Here is an 18213-nt window from a genome sequence, read left to right on the forward strand (position 1 = left end):
GAGGAGTCACTCCTTTCCAGAATAAATTCACCGTGACGCTCTCAACACTCGCTTCCAAGCGGAAGCCAACACAGCTGATTGAGACACACAATGTTTATCTAGACGCGATCCTTCATGGCTATGTAATGTACCAGTGTTTTGCTTGGTTTCGCTGGACTACAAACCCACTACTATTCAATCCTGAGATCATGAGGTCAATACCCTCAAATTTGTCCAGAAATTCCTGCTGGTACTGTACAATCATACAGCTTTTTACTCCTCAAGTGCATTTAGCACCTACAAAAGACCAAGAAAGTAAAAAAAAGAAAAGGAAGAGAAGAGGAGAAGGGGGGTGGGAAGAGAAAGAAAAGACTGAAGAGATCAGAACACGTATAGCCTACTACATGAGCAAATCTCTTGACCGGCCGACTAGATCATGGCCTCCTTCCCGATATGAGCAAGATGCCAAATCGCTCTGTGATGTTCAATGTGCTGGCCATTCACCCCCGGTTCCTTAAAAGCCATGTTTTACTTGTTGTATGGTTAAGAGTATTGTTGCCGCAAGGCACTATCTGTAATAAACTGGGAGAAAAGCATGTTCCTCTTTGTCGTGCTAATTTTTAAATTGAATGCCCACAGTTCCTTCGAACACTGACAGTGTTAAGTCTGTTCGTCGCTAAAACGACATAAATATATACTTTAAGCCTTAACCCCCAATAGTAATGCCCTAAGGAGATACAAGATTGCCTGTACACAATCGACGTAGTCTATACCTGTATTTACCAACGATAGTGTCTTCGTAACAATAGATCCGTTCAAGCAGACGTAATGGCGACATAAGAATGAATTTCAGGGCCGCAGACAGGGGGCCTACTGTTCAGATCAAGCTTCCCAGTTCCTTTTCTTTGCTGTAAAAAGCAAGCGAGCATTCTCTTCTTGAGAAGAGGGTCGTGATAAGCCCGCGGACATGATGGGCACAGAACTGATCCTGGACAGATGGATATCGATGACACGGGCTCTTCGAAGTGACCGATTTGCCCACGAGCCGGACGAAGATGACCAATTCTTGTTATCCCAGTCTTGTAACTCAATACCTAGTAAGCCTCTACCGTCGCCCACAAACCGCTCTATGCAATCCAAAGGAGGAAGAAATCGGCGTCGCACGCCGCAACCATTGTGATTCGTGTCGATTTGATAATCAGGACACTGTTTGAGAGAGGCGATGATTGAAATTACGTCGCTTGGTGACCCAGCGGGTTGGGAACGTTCTGCTGTATCCTCATCTTCAGAGTCTAAGCCAAAATCCGGATCTATTAGGGTAGATCCTAAGAATATGGTCTTCGTGCGCAGAGTGAAAAAGCGGGTCGTTTGGCCCAGATGGAAGGTGTCACAGGCACTAGAATTACCAAATCCACACCGACATTGATACTGTCGAGATTGGACCGCAGTTACTGCGCCCGATGCGCTGGTCGATTTAGGGCGTTCTGGTTCCTCCAATGCGCCAAAAGCGCGGAGAAAGTACGCTTGAAGATCTGTAATGGTATTCAAAACGCATTGTCGTCTATAGTATAATTCTTCTATAGACCTGTTAGCGGCTAAACACCGTATGTTGAGATAATGATAAAAGAGAGCCAGTTTTACCTTCTAGACCATCAGAAAGATACCGCCAGCGGACGGTAGCTGAAGTAGGTGGTTCCACACCATTTACCCAAAACTTTGACCCAGTAAGGATCAGCGCATGCGTCCATATTTGGAAAATGGTATACTCATTAAGAAACCTCGCTATGAAGATCGTTTGCCGAATTCGGTCCTCGCTCAATCTCAGTACCGAGGCATCAAATCTCAACAAGGGAGCTCTTCCTTTCCCAAAAGCATACCTGGACCTTTTCAGAGCTTCCCGGATGACATGAGGAGAGTTGAAGGCATCAGCTAGCTCTACCAACCGAGCAACTAATAAGGTAGGCTGAATTCTGAGCTCCCCGTCGAACTTAGCTTTCTCCTCTTCATCAAATGAGTTGAACGATAGCACTCGGAGGAACAGTTCAATAGCGTCTACCCCAAGCTTTTGTGGGAGATGATCCACCGGCAACCTAACTGTTGGCAAGTTATACCGGGTTGAATTATCATCAGATAAAGAATCTCCACCCTTAGCAATGGTACCCTGGCTCCACTTGGCCTTCTGTTGGATGAAATCCCTGCCCTCAGAGAATTTATTAGGGTCAAGCAAGGCCCGAAAGTAGGGACTGTTCCTCATAAGATCATCACTTAAGACCTGCCAACGGTGACTAGCGTTTTCAGGAGAATCAGGAGGAGAGTTGTCTGGGGAAACGCATTCGATAATCACATCCCCGGTGCTGGATAGAACCTTTACAGCTGGCTGAGCTCCAATTAGAGGCGAATTTCTCCCCATATGGTTTTTAGTAGTAGTGGAAGCCTCCCCTATCAAATGAGAGCAGGGGGGATCGTCCTGAGTATCGTGAAACCCCAGTGTTTGAAGCGAAGCTCCTATTTCAACTGGTAATGAAGAATGACTTGGCTCCATGACGTATAAGTTCAGGAGATGAAAGTCTGTATATAGGCCCTTTTCACACTACTCGCGTCACAATCCTGAAAGTACATTGGAACTGTAGAATTGCCTGTACTGCTGATTCTCATCAATATGGTTGAAATGGTTGTTGCTTGCGTTGTTATTTGGATATCCCTCTACACAATTATGAGAGCGTCGTATATTCCCCCGCAAGAAGAGACTATAGGCATACGACCATATGCATTCTAGTATGCGTAAAAGGGTTGGGACTCGATTATGGCGCAGAGTTAGTTTAGTTGGTGGGGAAATCCAAATAGGTCATTGACGAACGTTGCCGGGAATAGCGTCATGTGATGCTGCACCTTCCGAAAGTGGCATTGTGTATTAAACCCGAGATGTACAGTTTCTATGCTTCCACAGGACGATTGTCCTGTAAACAAAATAATTTTCTGTACTGAGAATTGTATTATACAGTATGTCTGTTTTCACATTAAATTAAACAGTTGTATAACTTCAATAAGGTGTGCCTCGTCATCCCATCCATTCAGGGGTGTCCAACTCCATAGTCACGAACAAAAAAGGGAAAGAAAATTCTATTGATGACACGAAGGAATGCGCTATCGAATCACCCGGCAAGAAACGCAACCCAAAGGGAATGTTAAAAAAAGAAAAAAACAAAAAAAGAAAGCAAGGGAGAGAATGGAAGAATAAAACGCCGAATATTAGCAACCTCTCCTAAGGCAAAGATACAACAGGGATGTGCAGGATCTCATAGTCATTCCGGTTACTTGTGCTGGTAGTCCCGTTTTGCTTGTCCTTGACGGACGCTTCTCGAAGCTTCAGTGCATGCGCTATACTGTAGAAAAGCTTCATGGACAGTAGATTCGTGGTGTCTGCCTGGGATGCCTTCATCGCAGACCAGCTCATCTCACCCATTCCATTTTCCTCTTCATGATCTTCCAGATCAGCGTTCCCTATAAGGTTGAGCCGTGGGGGAACATGCGAGAATAGCGCCAGACACGGCTGAGGCTCCTCCTCATCTGAAGCATAGGGACTAGGTTGTTGTTGGTCTTCTTCGTGCACCAGAGACTCGGTGTCGAATATATCGTTTCTCTGAGAAACAAGATGCCATAGCTCACCGCATATAAATCCAATCACAAAATCTTGATTCGCGCGTGCTGCTGCCAAGCAGCTCTTTCTGTAATCGGACTTGAAAGAGGAATCGGTAGTGGACGGCAGACAAAGGACAAGGCCACGTGCCAGGAGAGGTGGAGGAGGGACATCCTCGCTTATAACAAATAGACTTGAGGCTGCGCTTTGAAAGCTTTCCTTCCGTTCATAAGCTCCAGAGTCCGTAGGCGATTCTATTACATCCTCCGTATGTTGTGTGATTGTCTGGGTAAGAGATATAGTCGACGCTTTTCGGGGCGGAAGTGCTAGACCGCTGGTGTCGCCAACCGCATATTCAGAAAGATGTGAAGTAGCATCGTTATCCCCGAAAGGTATTGATTCATGGCCAGTGGATGGACGTTCACTTGGATTATTGGCTGTAATTTCTGTCTTGATGGTCTGCACGGCGTCTGCCACAGCCTCTCGAGCGGCAGCTTTTAGGGTCGGGATCAAGATATCAGCCTCCTGGTTACCCACTGCCACTCCTGAGGCCCATGCGGTTCCCAAAACAGCCCACGAAGCTTCCTTTATGACACCTTTCGTGTATTTCTTCCGGATCAAGTCCACTAGCTGATTCTTCACTTCTCTTGACTCGGTTTTCTGTCTGCCAACAATATCGACGGTAGCATTGAGAATGCGGCCAGACTCCCACAACAAAAATCCATGTTTCTTGGCTAAGGAGGTCAATTGGCGAGCTGTCTCGTCGGACCAGTCGTCGATAATATCTGCGTGGATCTGGAGAATGGAAATGTGTGGGCCAACGGACGATGCTAGTTGAAGCAGAGCATCTGTGGTAGTGATGGTGTGGGAGGGAGACACGCAAACAGGAAGACCAAACGGCAATCCCTTCTTAGCCGTCGTTAGGGTCTGAAGGTAGGAGATTAAACGATTTCCCAGGAAAGAAGGGGATTCGAATGTTGAGCCTTCCATTGTTTATGGAGGATCCGGGATAACCGCGGGGGAGTTGTATGTCGTTCAAGAAACGGGGAGAACAATGGGGAATTGCCTTCTTCTTTTAACCTGAGAGCTTGGGGCAAAGTGAACCAGAGAAGTTGGCCCTCTTGATGAAACTAAACCTGTACTAACGTCGTTGGCGTCTAAGCAAATAAAATGGTCCAGTCGGTCGAGACAAAATGATTGACGGAAGGCTCTTGTGAACTCCACTTTTTCTGACAGTTAGTCCGTTCAGGTAAATCGACAGGGGGGCAAAAGACCCAGTGTTGTGGTTATTTTATCTCCTAGGCAAACTCAATCGAGTCAGCTAATTGTCCCTCGAGGACGTTGTTGGTAGATTCGTTGGGGTGTTGATCTTTTATACTCCGACAAGGTAACATCTGTCACATAAAAATAAAAATAAAAAAGAGGAAGAAAGAGAGAGAGGAACGAAGACAAAGGGAGAGAGAGGGATAGAAGAGAGGGGGCAAAGGAGAATGATTCCGAACTGAAAATAGGAACTTGGACATGGTGTATCTCATGTGCCCCCTCCTCTTTTCTTTTTACTTTTTTTTGTCCTTTTTTCATTGTTGACTTACTTTTTTGGATGAGTCGAGTGTGTTCTGTGTATGTATGTGCGTGTGTGTACCTTTTTGCTCTCATGCATTCATCTCAAGGTCACGCTCACTGATTGACTGATGAAGATCGTCTGTTGGTGGACCGTTTCGAGGATCTCCGATGGTTCTCCAACCAGGTTATTGTAATCGCAATACCATCGGTTTGTGGCCTCCCCATATTAAGGGGTAAAGAATGGTTAAGATTGGTACAACTTTCCTCTAAGTCATACTAAGCCGTACCATCATTTACACTAAGACCGAAACAGGAGAACGGGCTGAGAGACCGCTTCTGCACTAATCTCAATTTTGTCCGAAAATTCCCTTGACCGCCTACTATATGCACTCTAGTTGGGGACTTGTTCTTCGGGAGGAGTGCTCCGCAGTCGGCCTCTTAACCCTAAAGTCCCCATATCGCTAGACCGGGTTTGGCGTATGGGAGGGTTTTAGGTCGTACCATATCCAGTACGAAAGAGAAACAAGTTAACGCCGTTTAAGTTCTTCCGAGTCCAGATGAACCACGGTACAGGCGGAGGGGAAAATTCAACACGACGAATAAGAATCGAAAGAGAAATGAGGCTGAGAAGGACAGTCTCAGTATGACCGCGAGCCTCAATCAGCTACCCTGAGGCAAAGCTGAATCCTGATTCTGATTCTGAAAAAAAGTCTATCTACTCAGCCAGCCCAGCTAGAGGTTCGGCTGAAGGTGAAAACGGTTGGATTGGATTCACCTTTGTTGACCTCGACGGAGAGCGACCGGTAGTGTCTGGCATTAGGCCTTGATTCTCGGCCAGAACGTTGGGCGTGTCCGATATATTCAATCAGGATCCGCGGATCTTCCTCTGAGTTGAAACTATGCTCTTTAGCCTTACTATACTCCGTAGTAGTAGAAGATTGCATGTCATGTCAACCCTTACCCATGATGGCTTGAATATTGGCAAATCCCCACCCCATGTATTAGCGAACGCAAGGATCTGAACTCGGACCCCGAGATGATATTGTCCATGCAGTTCTGATCGAATGTATGGTAACTAAGCAGATGCATTGGGCACGTCTATACCGGGTTAACAATTCTCCAAGAAAGGATCAGAAAAGCCTCGCAAAAGCCCCGAGGATGTTCCTTCTCGACCTCAATCGCCATCCCTTGTCTCTGTTTACTTTTGCCTGCATCTTGATAGGTCCTCGAGTCCTCATACTGTTAGGTATGGAACACTGCCGTACCGCCAAGGCACTAAACTCCACTAGCGCTCTGTATTGGCCATTGCAAATGCAAATCAGTGTATATCAAGGAACCAGACCACAGGTTAACAGCACCCCCTAGCCATCAAGTGCTGAAAATCCGTTGGACTACCCAAGCCCCTATGAGGCTCCCTATGACAAGTCGCCAAAATCCTTTCACTTGACAAGCTAGGCGCTTGGACAACTATGCAGGAAATGATCTATGCTTAATCTAGACCCAGAACTTATGCTTGCTTTTGCTGGATTCTATACTCCGGCACTACTCCTGGTTTTTGCCGCCCGTTAGACCTTCTTCTTCTTCTTTAGAATGCACCTGATCGCAACTGAGGCTGTGCTTGTGAAACAGGGTATAGACTATTACATATAATTCTAATTTATAACCCATCGGACTGGTGTCCCTTGAGAACTCGCGGCGCTCGTTCCGTAGGATTGGCCGTACTACGGCGGCGTGAGTAAGTCTAGCTACATCCACATTCAGGGGACAAAAATGTACACTGCTTCACGTACTCACTCGTCTGTTTGGCATACAACGAAGCCTTTTCTTTCTCATCTCTACTTCGTCGATATACATTGCTGTGTTCGTCTCTTTTGGGTTGATGACTAACCTTCTGGCCAGGGGTCACCTTCTCTGAAAGGTTAGCGTCAAACTTGGTCCATCCTCGGCATCAGCGTGATCACGAAGGATGAAGAGGGAAAATGACTTTGAATCTTCCTATCGCCTCCGCTTTTTGCTTACTCCATGTTCATACTTGTTTATGAATCTATGAATACTACCATTTAAACATCAATCATTTTCGTGGGTGATTGGCTACATCGCAAATTGTTTTACACGAGTTGCGCAGACGAATATTATTTCTTACTTTTTTTTTTTTTTTTTCTTTTTTTTTCTCCCTTCGGTGCCCCTTCCCTACCCGTCGGAGCCACCGGACCCGCGACCCTGGATATTATTTTGAAGCTCACGCCACTCCTTTCCGATCACCCATTCCGTTTCTCAGGTGTGGTGTGATCTGTCCAACTGCATCTCTCGAATTTCCACGCTTATATCTCATCCCTCCTCCAACGATTGGCATCCATAACTAGGCGTTTCCCGTTTGACAGCCATGCCTGGAAGGACTCTGCCAAAGTTTACCTCGGCTGAGGTCGAGTCTCACAATAATGCCAAATCTTGCTATGTGACTCTAGGATCAAAAGTGTACGACATTACCTCTTTTGTCGATGATCATCCTGGTGGCGGCGATTTGATCCTTGAGTATGCTGGAAAAGACGTCGAAGAAATTCTGCGCGATGCTGTCTCTCACGAACACTCGGAAGCAGCCTATGATATTCTGGAGGACAGTCTGATTGGTTTTATTGCCTCCGATTCGATTGGCAAAGGTGCAAACATAGATGGCGCTAAAGCAAATGGTGTCGGAGGAACATCGGGCCCAGTATATGCCGCAACTGGAATGTCTCGCGAAGAGGATCTGTCTGTTGAGACGGACTACTCCAAGGATTACCAGACGTACAAGTTCTTGGATCTCAACAAGCCTCTTCTTATGCAGCTCTGGAACGGTGGCTTCACCAAAGAGTTCTACTTGCAACAGATCCACCGTCCGCGCCATTACAAAGGAGGAGAATCGGCTCCTCTCTTTGGAAATTTCCTGGAGCCACTGAGCAAGACCGCATGGTATGTGGTTCCCATGATTTGGCTGCCACCTGTTACCTACGGTACCGTGCTCGGGTTTGCTGGGCTGCAGAATGTGTCTACTGCAGCTGCATATTGGACTGGTGGCCTTTTCCTGTGGACTTTGATCGAGTACATTATGCATAGATTCCTGTTCCATCTTGATCGGTATGGCTCCCAGCTCCTCTTCTAGTCCTGTGTTTTCCTAACCCAGGTTTGTCTAGATATCTTCCTGATAACCGGGTTGGCTTGACCCTCCATTTCCTGTTACACGGCATTCATCACTATCTTCCTATGGACAAATACCGACTTGTGATGCCACCAACGCTGTTTGTTATCCTTGCTACACCGTTTTGGAAGCTGGCGCATACTGTCTTCTTCTATAATTGGTACGCCGCCTTGACAGTATTTTGTGGCGGTGTATTCGGTTATATATGTTATGACTTGACCCATTATTTCCTCCATCATCGCAAGTAAGTCACATTCGAACGTCGGGTTTTGTAAAAGTGTTATTGACCATATTGTACTGCAGTCTTCCACTCTACTATAAGGGGCTCAAGAAGTACCACCTTCAACATCATTTTGCCGACTTCGACAATGGTTTCGGTGTCACCAGCCGATTTTGGGACCGTATTTTCGGCACTGAGCTTGAAACACCGGCACCTAAGGACGTGAAGACACAGTGAACATACTCACATAACACTTTGCATTCATCACAAATATCCTAAGTATGAAGTCATGCCGTGGATGATTGCGGGTCAGTCTTTTATTCATGTTTGTTTCTGAACCCATTGGATTTCGAAAGCTTAGTTTTTGTTCTATCCTACTCTACTTCATGTACAGTGAATTCGGTCAACTGCTATTGCAGGACCTTGATTCCTCCCATACGCATAGTATGATCATGGTCTTCGGCGAGGCCATTTTGTCAAATAGTGTTTATACGATTGTATATGATGATAACACCTAATATATAATTACATTTACCATCAGCAACATGCTTCCTGGAACATAAGATTGAGTAACCGTGCTTGTGGCGATATTTCCATGGTTCATTCAGAAAATTGTTCGGAGGCAATAAATGCCAAGATGCACCACGTGATATAGGCCGCTTTTCATTTCCACCCAACCTTGCCTGTTATCTCGTACCACTTCAATGACTCTTGACCCTCAATAACTAACCCCTTTTCTCTTGAAAGTTTGTCATATTCTACAACGATTAGATCTGTTACTTAGGAGCAGGGACGCTCTATCTGGAACTAGGCTGTGAAACAGAAGGGTTCGCTCAAGTCAAGCCTGATCTGCCGTCACCATCTAACCAAGTCAAAAGTGACCTTAATCCATCCCGCACGATCTTCCTTTTCTCCTTTCCATTCAGCTTCATCCAGGGGAGAGTTATCAACATATCGTCAATATGTCAGGTCTCGATGTCGAGGCTCTACTTGAGTCTACAGCCGCCGCAGCGCCACAAGATGCACGACAGTCTCAGGAACGCGATGACCGCTCCAAAGCCGATAGTAGTGACCGCCGGGACCGCGACCGCTCACGAGACAAGGATCGTAGACGCCGGGACCGCAGCCGGGACCGACGTCGTGACGCCGATGGAGATGAAGACATGAAGAGCCCGAGAAGCGAACATGGCAGTGCTAACGGAAGCCATAGAAGCAGAAAGAGGAGCAGGAGCCGCGAGAGTGATCGCCGTCGATCTCGACGTGAACGTGGTGACGACTACCGATCTGGTGGTGACTATTACCGCGGAGGCGGGCGGGCCCGCACTCGATCTCGATCCCCTAATGATGACCGTTATTACCGCCCTTCGGGCCGTTCCCGTCGGGATGAGAGGGAGGATGACCGACGCCCTCGCCGTGAGCGAGAGACACGCAGACGTAGCCCCAGTCGCGAAAGAACCCCAGAGCTCAACGAGGATGAGCGCGATAGACGCACCATTTTTGTACAGCAGCTTGCAGCACGTCTGAGAACAAAGGAACTGATTGCTTTCTTCGAGAAAGTTGGACCGGTTAAAGAAGCTCAGATTGTCAAGGATCGCGTTAGTGGTCGGTCTAAAGGGTGAGTGTTCGATTTCCCATTGGGTATGTCGGTGACCTAACAATTGCTTAGTGTCGGTTATGTCGAATTTAAGAACGAAGATTCCGTTGCTCCTGCTATTCAGCTTACAGGACAGAAGCTTCTAGGAATTCCAATTATCGCACAGTTAACTGAAGCGGAAAAGAATCGTCAGGCTCGCAACCCGGATGCCAGCAGTGGCAGTAATCACGCAGCTCCATTTCACAGGTTGTACGTGGGTAACATCCATTTCAGCATCACTGAAAATGACCTCCAGAATGTTTTTGAGCCGTTTGGCGAGCTCGAGTTTGTCCAGCTTCAAAAGGATGAAACCGGTAGAAGCAGAGGTTATGGTTTTGTCCAGTAAGTGTCAGCCCTTGCTTCTTTTGTAATGCTATTGTTGTTAACCGGTGTCTTCTAGGTTCCGTGATCCCAATCAAGCTCGGGAGGCACTAGAAAAGATGAACGGGTTTGACCTTGCTGGTCGAGCAATCCGCGTTGGCCTTGGCAACGATAAGTTCACCCCTGACTCGAGTGCTCAACGATTGCAGAGCCAAGGTGCAAACCAACAGAATTTCCAGGGCTCTTCGTTCTCGGGCCATGGAGGCCGTGGTATCCAGGCCGGTGGTACTAGCAACTTCGACCGTGCTGGCGGCCGGGATTCTGAAAAAGGGGCCGGTGCTAGTGCTTTAGATGATACGGATGTTGCTGGTGTAAACTTCAACAACTATAGTAGGGACGCATTGATGAGGAAACTCGCAAGAACAGATGAACCCTCAGAGTCGTCCGCCGACGATAAGCAAAAGGTGCTTCGGCCTAAAACAGAAACCAAGCCATTGCCTGTCAATGTCAACATGGCGAGTCGGTGTGTTATGCTTCGTAATATGTTTGATCCTGGCGAGTAAGTCTACCCCTATAAAACTCTTTGCAAGCCATGGACATTAACCCTTTCTACAGGGAAGAAGGTGAAAGCTGGATTAAAGAGCTAGAGGATGACGTCCGCGCTGAGTGCGAAGAAAAATATGGCCATGTTGTTCACATTGCACTAGATCCTAACTCACAAGGCGATATCTACCTGAAGTTCGACCGCGTCCAGGGTGGTGAAAACGCCATCAAAGGCCTGAATGGACGATTTTTCGGCGGCAAACAGATCACTGCGCAACCCGTTGTCGACGCTGTTTACAGCAGTTTGTTCTCTCGAACCAAGGCGATCTAGTGCTCAACTCGTCAATGCCTACGAAAGCTTACATCTTAGTAGGTATTTCCATCTAATAGCGTGATATATTAGGTGCGATTCTTTGTGGCGGAACCACCGTCTTAACTCCGAACCATTGAAACTTGCTTCGACATGGTGCTTGGCTTTGATGACACTACCCCTGGTAGGTGCCATTTTTTGACATATTGCTTTTTATGGGCCAGAAGGCTTGTTGTGCAATGATTTGTTTATAGGTATTTGTACAGTGCATTAGCGCAATGAAACCTTTGTAGTTTTCCGGTATCTAGGTCTTCTCATTCAGCGAGACTCCCCCAAGTATGCACTTTGATATGTGCCCTTAAATCAGCTAAGTGTGTGATGAAATGCTTTGGATATCGGCCGGTCTCTGTCAGTATTTATGCCATAGCAACCCTCTGTTCGCCACGAGGTCTATGTCTGACCCAAAAGACACTGCTTCTTGGTTCCCCATCACCTGCATGATGAAGTCTTTAGGCATTCGATGTCGACCTTGTTTTCACGCCCAAAGCGCGTAGTCAGGGAAGTATTTATCATGGATCCGCCGAGCATAATCCACCACCGCCGGGTATCCTCGAACAACCTTCTGCGTATCCGGCGCCCTACACCAAACGTAACAGCATCAGCAACGCATCACAGGTCATAGCAACATAGAATCAAGAGAAAGAAAGAAAGGAACATACGCATAACAAACCAACCCAGAAACAATAAACCCAAAAAGCGTCGCATCAGCCTCAGTCGGTTCCTCACCACCCGAAACCCAGAACGGACCCTGTCCTCCATGTCGCGATCTCGCCTCGACAAGCGCGCCATTGATCCGGTCCCAGATCTCCCCCCTCAAGGACCCGATCTCCTCCGTCGAGAAGAGCATCGTCCCCTGACCGGTCAGAGTACGTGTGACTTTCTTGTAGACCAGAAGACCCACCACGACCCGGACAGGCCAGGGCAATGCAGCCAGAATGACATCCCGCATGGTATAGTAGTTCAGCACCCATTTTTCGTGTGCCTGGTTCGCAGAATCAGTACACAATGTCATATCTCCCGCATGTTCAGCTCATTAAAAAGATATTTATTCATCATCGGCCGTTGGTGAATCCCATCCAGAACAAGCAATGATACATGGATAGATACGTACGTTATACCAATACAACTTATCCTCCAATAATGCCATCAGCCCCATATCCAGGAGCTTCTGCGACCCCGAGAGCTTCGCATTGAAATCCTTCGTTAAGCCCCTCTCGATAAATGTCTTCGTGATCATGGTCGAATCGCCCAGAACGACCGGCGGAGCTGGTGTGCTTCCATCTTCGTAAAGGGTCTCGGCCGGGATGGAGATGTAGGGCACTTTGCCTCGGGGTGCGTTGCGTAATGAACCTGTTTCCACGCGGTAGGGTATACCGGCGAAGCGCAGGCGGGCTTCCAGTTTGGTTACGAATGGGGACCAGCTGTAGGTTCCTGTGCCTGGGAGGCCGCGGTAGAGGGTTAGGGGTGTTGGGTCTGAGGTTGAGGGCATTTTGGTTGTTGGGGTGTGTGTGGTGTGGGTGTTGGGTTTCTTGTTTTTTTTATCCCTTCTGGAGGAGATGGGGTATTAAGGTTGTGTATACTGGGGACAAGCTGCTCGTGTTTTGTATATATATATATACTTCGTGTTGTCGGGCTTGGGTCGGGTTTTGCGGCTTGTTCAAAGCCGATATGGCTTGGGGGCTATATTCTGATTGAAGGCGTCGTGTTGCAAACCATGACGTGGCTGTCAGCACTAGTCCGGTCCTCATAGCCTCTTCCTTGCGCCTTGACCTGCTCCATTTTAGGCTGCATTAGGTTGAGACGGACACAAATCAACATGGCGATGTATTGTGAATGTGGGATATATATATGTACAGTGTAACCAGTCAAAGTTCATCAAAGTAAAAATAGTAATAAGAACAATATGTACATATCCTCAAGTTAGCATTAAGTTCGTCCTCACGGTCATCGCCGTGACCGACGCGGATCAGTCGCTTCTTGTCGGCGCCATTCTCGAGATTCCTTCGTTCCCATGCTTCCCAAACCGCCCTCAAGTCGTCGTTCCCAACCGCCTAGTCGGACGACAAGGCAGGTAGCATTGTCTCCCTCCTTGGTCACTTCGTTCGCAAAGTTGACCACATCCCGAGACCCCTGCTCGGGAGTCCTGGCCTCCTTGACGATGTCAACGACTTCTTGGTCACCGAGCGTTCCACTGATGCCATCCGACATGAGGACCAAAAATGAGTACTCCGCAGGTGCCATCTCAATCCTTCGGAGCTCTGGCTCGGCTGATACGCCAATCCGTTTCGACTGAACATCACCAAAGGCTCGCGTGTTGGCCAATCCGCTCATGCGCTCCTCTCCAAACGAGTCAGTCACGAAGGTAGTGGCATATCGTCGTAAGCGACTCGCCTCAATCGGTGACGACGGATGATGGTTGGAAGTCAGCGGGATGGCTTCGCCTGTCTCTGTAGAGCATAATAGTATCCGTGTGTCGCCGACATGAGACACCAACAGACTAGATGGGCTAGACGGATGCCAGAAAGGGGTCGGCGTTGGGGTAGATATGAGTGCGACGCTAGCCGTGCTACCTCCCTTGAATCGTCTTACTCCCCCAATATTTAGAGACGGTGTACGATCACGGCCGTAGAGGATATTGTCCTGGTATAGAGGATGACCCACATTCTCCAATTCATCGCTTTGTTTCGCCGCTTGTGCCGACACAAATTCCAGATCGGCGCAGAGGAAGGCGTATTCGAGGACCTCTTCGATGGTAACACCTTCAGGTAGATCGGACAGTGCCTTTGGCTCTCCGCGGGCACCTCTTCCAATATGTGAGAAGTGAGGAGGCACAAATCTCTTGAAGTACCCTCCGACTATGGTTCGCCAATCTCGGACGAGTTGTTTTTCTAGTTCCCCGATTCGGTGCGAGTTGCCGTCTTGCAGAATCGGCAAATCCCCAGTAGACGGATCTGTGTCCTTGGAATAATGGCCATCCCGGTTTTTCTTCAGACTGGACTGGAGCTCGAACATCGCTGCCGAATCCTGTATGTACTCATGAAGAGTGTGCTGTAGAAACGTGCTACATTCGTTCCCCCCGTGGCCGTCGAATACTGAGAAATAGAAAACCTGTGGATCGCCACTAGCAGTCTCCGCCCCTTGACTCTCGCGGGGTGCAGGGGATCCATTGGCACCCGATCGTTTGATCGTCAGGGACGCAGGGGGACGCTTCGCAAAGGCAGGGATGTCGATCACGCCAGCTTGATATGTATCTTCATTCTCCGGGCGAGTTCCGCGGGAAGTAGAGGCGCCGAAGTGGTGTTTCGCGCTGCGAAGAGGGATGCGGACGACAGTCGTCTCCCGGGCGACGAGCGGCTGGAAGGCTGGGGGGTGAGATGACTCTCCAGTATGAGGAACGGAGGCGGAGCGAGGAAGTTTGTAGAAAGGGTTGACTGGCGCCCGGGGATCTGGATGAAGAGAGGAAGATGGTAAGTGCGTAACAAAGTAGTCGTGAAATTCAGGCTTCTTGGTTGCCCGGTTGTCGTTAGTCACAGCATTCGCGGGATTCGACGTGTAGAAACGCTTTGGTAGAATCAGAGAAACTAAGAGGCATATGTGAGTTAGTCAACATTCGTCGGAGCCCACGAGTGAGCCAGATGTAGCGACACGATCGCCAGCATGGACATCTCGGAGATAAGCCCTAGAGATGTTTGTGCAAGGGTTAAGGTATACATACTGCGACGATCAGCCAGAGTCCGGACCTGGACTGTGACCCGCTTCGCCGGAGTTAGATTCATGAGAGTCGAGGCATTGACAAATTGAAGATATGGGGAAAAGGTGAGTTCACGCCGGAGAGTAGGGAGTATGTAAAAACGCTGAGAAGGACTTTATCGGGAAACTGTGGGGATTGATGATTTTGCGGCCCGAGCGCAGTTGCGACGGAGAAATGCAACGGCAATTTCCTAGATACAATCCTTCTTATCTGCCTTATCGACCGTGCTCTTAACTTCCCCCGTGGAGAAGTCTTACTCTTACTTCTCACCCTCTCTGACGCTCTGAAGGGTCGGATCAACAGCAATGGGTGGCATGTTATTATGATTTTGCCTCTGATACTTTCCAAAACGTGATCCCTGAAATGCCCTCATGGACTCCACCATAACGCCATCGCGCTGGTCAACAACCAATCCCCCCATCCTGAACTGCAACTATTGACATCATCACAACGCTGAAAGCCTAAACTGCTTTGTTCAATTCTAAGCCATTGCCATCTTCAAGCCCTGTAATACTCCGTTTTCTCCCATTTCCATGCAGCACAAGATAAGGTGAAAATAAAAAACAAAAACAAAAAAAACAAAAAATGGCAAAGTCACGGACGGCAATAGACGGGAGTTCACATCACGTTCCCAAGTGAGCCGGCACTCACTTCGCATGCATCTCACTGAGAAGCTGAGTATAGCGTCTTGGGGGAGGACGTAACAGTACCTTCGCGAGGCCTACCAGCCTGACGTCAGCAGGGCTCGTGGAATGATCATGGATCCTAATGCTTGGGGTAACGCCCAGACGAACAAGGGTGTGGTCCTTCTTCAGTCTCTGAGCGTCCCCACCCATAAATTGATCACAATTCACCATTGTACTGGGCTCGAAAATGTCGTTCACCGCAGGAAACTTGAAGCTATATTCAAAGGGTAACGAATATAGATCCACTGCGAGCGCCTGGGCCTCGGTTACAATGTCCTGAAGATCCATCCAGACCACCTGATATTGGTTCAAGGGGTCATGAGTAAGGGGACCTATGAGCGGCCACAACTTTTCCATATAAGAGTGGATGTTGTGTTGATTAAATTCGGAAAACCTCGGCTTCTTTACCACGGCCTGGATGTGGTGTGCGATCGTGAGGAGCAGCGAATGGCGGACCACCGCAGGGGTATCTATATCATATGATCAGTCTGTGCAAAGAAGAGCTAATGGCTACTCAACATACCTATGGTTAAGTGTTCCTGTAGCTGTTTGATTTCCTTGTCCATGTGAGCGTCGAACCCTTTGACGACTGTCGGCTGCAAGATATTGTGAACGAGGTAGAAGTTAATTCCTTTCGCAACCACGCAGAGCCGAGTGCATGGATTTCCTAGCAACGTTGACGCATGGATCTTATCCGAGATACTCATGACATATTCCTTAACCCGCGGGTTCAAGTGGCTGTCAAATTGAACGCTAGGAAAGTTGGTATACATGTGGCCAAACGTCAGCGTTCTTGACAAAAGACTTTGAAGTCTGGTCGAGATCACCCGAATGACTGTTTCAGTATCGAATGAAGAGCCTGGAGAACAAATACTCATCGGAAAACTACTCCTCTTGCGGCTAAGTGACGTCTTGGAGCTCTCTTCCAGACTCTTACGTTTGTCCTGTAGAGTGCTAGCAGACATGTCAAACGCAGGAGGAGGGGGAGTGAGGACACTTGGGAAGCAAGGGCTGGCTGATGAGGGAGTGCTTGAACGTGGAGACCTTACGGTAGGGCGCTGTTGAGTGGGAGTGAGAGGAAATATTGACATGGGGATAGTGGACTGCCGAATGCGACTCCTCTTGGGGTCTGCAATGGCTTTGCTCTGGTTGCTGATTGTGATCTTCTGTTTCTGGACCAAGTGTTGCAGCTCAATAATTTTGACACGCTGTCTGCTGATCGTCTCAATATCCTGTGCACTGTATTCCCGGCAGCGGTTGAGGGCCGCTTCAACTTCTTCCAGCCTCTCCTGAGTTGCTTTTATGCGGGTCTGGAGCTGTTGAATCACATCTGCATAGGTCAGTCCTTGCAGGCTACTCGAATCAGGAGTATAATAGAGTTTTTCGATGGCCATCTGAGCTGAAGTCCGCCAGATCTCAAAAGCACAGCAGCAGCTAAATGGAAATCAGATCGCGACTGAGGATATTTGGCTTGGATTAGTTCTGGAACCATGAGATAACTAATTAAGGATCTCAGGACAAGAATAAACATAGACCAAGAGAGAGAATATCTTAATATAACACAGAAGACAATGCCTATATCAATACTTGTAAGAAACATTATCGGAATAATCAAAGCAATACAAACAAGACTAGATTCTGTTGTATGGGACACGAAGTGGGGCCTCAACACAAAACCATGGAGCTATACTCTATGAATGGATTCACTGTGTCATTACAAGCAGCTCACCGGCTAAGAGTAACAAAGAGAATGGTTTTCTAAATAGGTGTTCCCTGACTCAGGCTCAGCCTAGAGCCACAAACGGGCAAGTTTTCGTTTGTTCCAGTTTCTAATGCTTTGGTGGCCTTCAGCAAACAGGCAAAATATCCGTTGGTGGACAGTACAGATTACATCTTCCACGTTGCCACTGCCAGCTCTTAGTAGAATATAGTTCATAGAATGCTTAGCTACTCTGGGGGATGACCGCATTGGGAGAACGCTACTCCTTTTCCTTTGGAACCCGAAAGCTTTGACCCACGAACCAATTCCGAGACTCCCGTTCGCAAAGCCCTCCCTTAACTAACTACTGGTTAACTAACTACGACTGCCAACGTACTTAATACCAGCGCTGAGCAAAACTGTGGACAAGCAAACTTTTTTTTTTTTTTTACCTTTTTAGTATTGAAGGGTGACTATCCTCCGTTCATAGACCCGGTCGCAATCCATCTTTAAGATAGTCTATCCATCCATCATTGCAGAGCGTAAGTACCGCACAAGTGAACTACGTCCATCGTCGGTGGCTTATCAACCTTATCGCGCCAAAAACGACACACATGGCCAATTTGGAAATCTTTC

The 18213-nt window shown here is 47.9% G+C and overlaps 6 protein-coding genes across 6 annotated transcripts; 2 read left to right on the forward strand and 4 right to left on the reverse strand.

Moving 5' to 3' along the window:
• Nucleotides 1-861: 861 nt before the first annotated feature.
• Nucleotides 862-2521, reverse strand: ANOM_006825 (uncharacterized protein; the record flags this gene model as incomplete). Its single annotated transcript, XM_015552081.1, has 2 exons — nt 862-1556; nt 1621-2521. 2 exons carry the CDS (start codon nt 2519-2521, stop codon nt 862-864), a joined length of 1596 nt encoding a protein of 531 aa, XP_015405693.1.
• Nucleotides 2522-3241: 720 nt separating this feature from the next.
• ANOM_006826 (uncharacterized protein) lies at nt 3242-4606 on the reverse strand (the record flags this gene model as incomplete). The annotated part of the gene is made up of 1 exon (XM_015552082.1): nt 3242-4606. The coding sequence occupies one exon, from the start codon at nt 4604-4606 to the stop codon at nt 3242-3244; it is 1365 nt and encodes a 454-aa protein (XP_015405692.1).
• Nucleotides 4607-7562: 2956 nt separating this feature from the next.
• ANOM_006827 (fatty acid alpha-hydroxylase) lies at nt 7563-8811 on the forward strand (the record flags this gene model as incomplete). The annotated part of the gene is made up of 3 exons (XM_015552083.1): nt 7563-8293; nt 8350-8598; nt 8658-8811. The coding sequence occupies 3 exons, from the start codon at nt 7563-7565 to the stop codon at nt 8809-8811; spliced, it is 1134 nt and encodes a 377-aa protein (XP_015405691.1).
• A 725-nt stretch (nt 8812-9536) lies between these two features.
• On the forward strand, nt 9537-11402 carry ANOM_006828 (putative RNA splicing factor (Pad-1); the record flags this gene model as incomplete). The annotated part of the gene is made up of 4 exons (XM_015552084.1): nt 9537-10189; nt 10241-10549; nt 10608-11087; nt 11144-11402. The coding sequence occupies 4 exons, from the start codon at nt 9537-9539 to the stop codon at nt 11400-11402; spliced, it is 1701 nt and encodes a 566-aa protein (XP_015405690.1).
• Nucleotides 11403-11916: 514 nt separating this feature from the next.
• On the reverse strand, nt 11917-12930 carry ANOM_006829 (glutathione S-transferase family protein; the record flags this gene model as incomplete). Its single annotated transcript, XM_015552085.1, has 3 exons — nt 11917-12019; nt 12101-12423; nt 12553-12930. The coding sequence occupies 3 exons, from the start codon at nt 12928-12930 to the stop codon at nt 11917-11919; spliced, it is 804 nt and encodes a 267-aa protein (XP_015405689.1).
• Nucleotides 12931-13385: 455 nt separating this feature from the next.
• Nucleotides 13386-17272, reverse strand: ptcA (type 2C protein phosphatase PTC6; the record flags this gene model as incomplete). Its single annotated transcript, XM_015552086.1, has 4 exons — nt 13386-15022; nt 15157-15305; nt 15844-16348; nt 16402-17272. The coding sequence occupies 4 exons, from the start codon at nt 17270-17272 to the stop codon at nt 13386-13388; spliced, it is 3162 nt and encodes a 1053-aa protein (XP_015405705.1).
• Between the last annotated feature and the right edge of the window lie 941 nt (nt 17273-18213).

Source organism: Aspergillus nomiae, assembly GCF_001204775.2.
Source record: "Aspergillus nomiae NRRL 13137 chromosome Unknown contig00189, whole genome shotgun sequence".
Lineage (NCBI taxonomy): Eukaryota > Fungi > Ascomycota > Eurotiomycetes > Eurotiales > Aspergillaceae > Aspergillus > Aspergillus nomiae.